The sequence below is a fragment of the Branchiostoma belcheri genome, unplaced genomic scaffold (genome assembly GCF_001625305.1).
Source record: "Branchiostoma belcheri isolate BF01 breed outbred unplaced genomic scaffold, Haploidv18h27 scaffold202, whole genome shotgun sequence".
Taxonomy (NCBI): Eukaryota; Metazoa; Chordata; class Leptocardii; order Amphioxiformes; family Branchiostomatidae; genus Branchiostoma; species Branchiostoma belcheri.
In genome coordinates, this window is record NW_017803514.1 from 314,234 (window position 1) to 316,500 (window position 2,267).

General features: G+C 43.5%; 1 protein-coding gene across 6 annotated transcripts in view; it reads right to left on the reverse strand.

Moving 5' to 3' along the window:
• The window catches only part of LOC109469429, an 8,702-nt gene that overhangs the window by 2,860 nt on the left and 3,575 nt on the right, over nt 1-2,267 (reverse strand). For 2 of the 6 annotated variants that reach the window (XM_019767942.1, XM_019767946.1), the window contains exons 6-8: nt 1,604-1,759; nt 992-1,050; nt 352-457 (exon numbers count right to left, since the gene is read on the reverse strand). The exons of 2 other annotated variants lie outside the window; for them this stretch is intronic. In XM_019767942.1, coding sequence (XP_019623501.1) covers nt 352-457; nt 992-1,050; nt 1,604-1,759 — 321 coding nt within the window. The remainder of the gene's footprint in view (nt 1-351; nt 458-991; nt 1,051-1,603; nt 1,760-2,267) is intronic. 2 more of the 6 variants (XM_019767941.1, XM_019767943.1) reach the window with 2 other exon arrangements.

The window sequence follows — 2,267 nt, forward strand, 5'->3', positions numbered from 1 at the left end:
GTATGTAGTGTTTTACCTTGTAATCGCAGCTGACCCTTGCGAACCGCGTGGTGTTGACAGTCGACATGTGCACGGTTCTGAGGGGAGAAAACAACAAACAAACATTACACACACAAGGCGGAGGAAGACGTGAAACTTAAGAAACACTTTCCCAGAAAATAGATTTAGAATGGACTAGCGGAACGCTAACACTGGAGACTACAATGTCGCTGACAGAACAGAACACTAACTATATCGATACGAAGCGCTTGATAATCTTATGTTAATAATCTAGTATGTAAAATGTGGGTAGGAACACTAACTATACCGGTGCTAAGCGCTATCTTATCCATGTAAAATGTGAGTCTTTACCTCATGGTAAAAATGAGCGCGTCTCCGGCCTGGAAATCCGCCGACTTCCACTGACCGCCGAACCGCTGCGTGATCTCATCAGGGTCCTCCGTGAAGAACCCCGTTCCTATGGCAACACAAACATGAACCACCCCGTTCCTATGGCAATACAAACATGAACCACCCCGTTCCTATGGCAACATGAACCACCCCGTTCCTATGGCAATACAAACATGAACCACCCCGTTCCTATGGCAACACAAACATGAGCCACCCCGTTCCTATGGCAACAAACATGAACCACCCCGTCCCTATGGCAACAAACATGAACCACCCCGTTCCTATGGCAACAAATATGAACCACCCCGTTCCTATGGCAACATAAACATGAACCACCCCGTTCCTATGGCAACACAAACATGAACCACCCCGTTCCTATGGCAACACAAACATGAACCACCCCGTTCCTATGGCAACAAAAAATGAACCGTTTCTATGAACCGTTTCTATCTGTAAATTGAATCGATAAAGTTAAATTGTATCAGAAAAGTTGTACTTTTTTAATGTAGGCATGATTATTGCTGTATTATTCAACTGTCCACTAAGTCATTTATAATTTGAATCGAATAAGTTCCCTGTCGTATCAGAGAATTTTCCTGACCTTTGAGCCTTGCCTCCTCAACGTCCAGACTTCCGTATGTCTCCTGAAAGTGCTGAAAACTGGAAATAAGAGCAAGAGATTTTTAATCTGACTCCAACTGCAGTTTTTATGAGAGAGTTGGAATAATTCGAGGGCGAAACACAAAACATAAATCTTCATATATATAAACATATTTATATACAATTACGCATTATCATCATTGTTATACGCACACACACTTATGTGAGCCTGTGTGCGTATGTGTTTGTCTGTGTGACCCACCTATGCTATGGAGCTGATGTGAGTTTGTGTGTGTGTATGTTTGTGTTTCCCACCTGCTCAGCTGATGTGACCCTGTGTGTGTGTGTGTGTGTGTGTGTGTGTGTGTTTGGGTGTATGTGTGTGTTTGTGTGTATGTATGTATGTCTGTGTTTCCCACCTTCTCAGCTGACGTGTGTGTTTGTGTATGAGAGTTTGTGTGTGTTTGTGTGTATGTTTGTCTGTTTCCCACCTGCCCAGCTGATGTGACCCTGTGTGTATGTGCGTGTGTGTGTGTGTGTATGTGAGCATGTGTGTGTGTGTGTGTGTTTGTGTGTGTTTGTGTGTGTTTGTGTGTGTGTTTGTGTTTCTCACCTCTGCAGCTTGTGTGAGCCCTCGCAGACGGCCAGAGTGCCCATCTCCATGGTAACGTCTCCGAGCGGCGTCCACATGGTGAAGAGCTGGTCCGTGCCACGTGACATGTACACCCAATCCACGTGCGCGCCCGTAAAGCCTTCGTTGTACATGGCTCTGCCGAAAACACGCACGCACAAGTTACATTGTACATAGGTACAAACTATAATTGACTGATACGCAAATGAAGCGAAGACCTAATTTTCTTCTGAAGGAAGAACTTTATTGCACGACAATTGCACATGGTACAATGTATGGCAAACTACATAAAGAAAGTAGCAAACAGTAAAATAAATGTTTTGAAGAAGACCTAATGTCTAATAAAACATAACTAACATATCTTAATTACTCAAACAAGATGGGCTAGCACAATACCTGAGCCACTTGTAGTCGAATGTTTGAGGCTCTGTACCAAGAAGGGTCCGGAAGAACGCACGGGCTGTGGAACGGGACGTCAAATTGTGGTTAAACATTTCAAAAATGTAGACTAGACTATATATTCAGTATACTATTAACCATTTGTATATGTACAAAAATGCCAACAAAAATATTTGGGTGCACCCACAGAAAATAATTGGGTGCACAGCTCCAATTTTGGGTGCACTAAGGTGCACATAGCACCCAG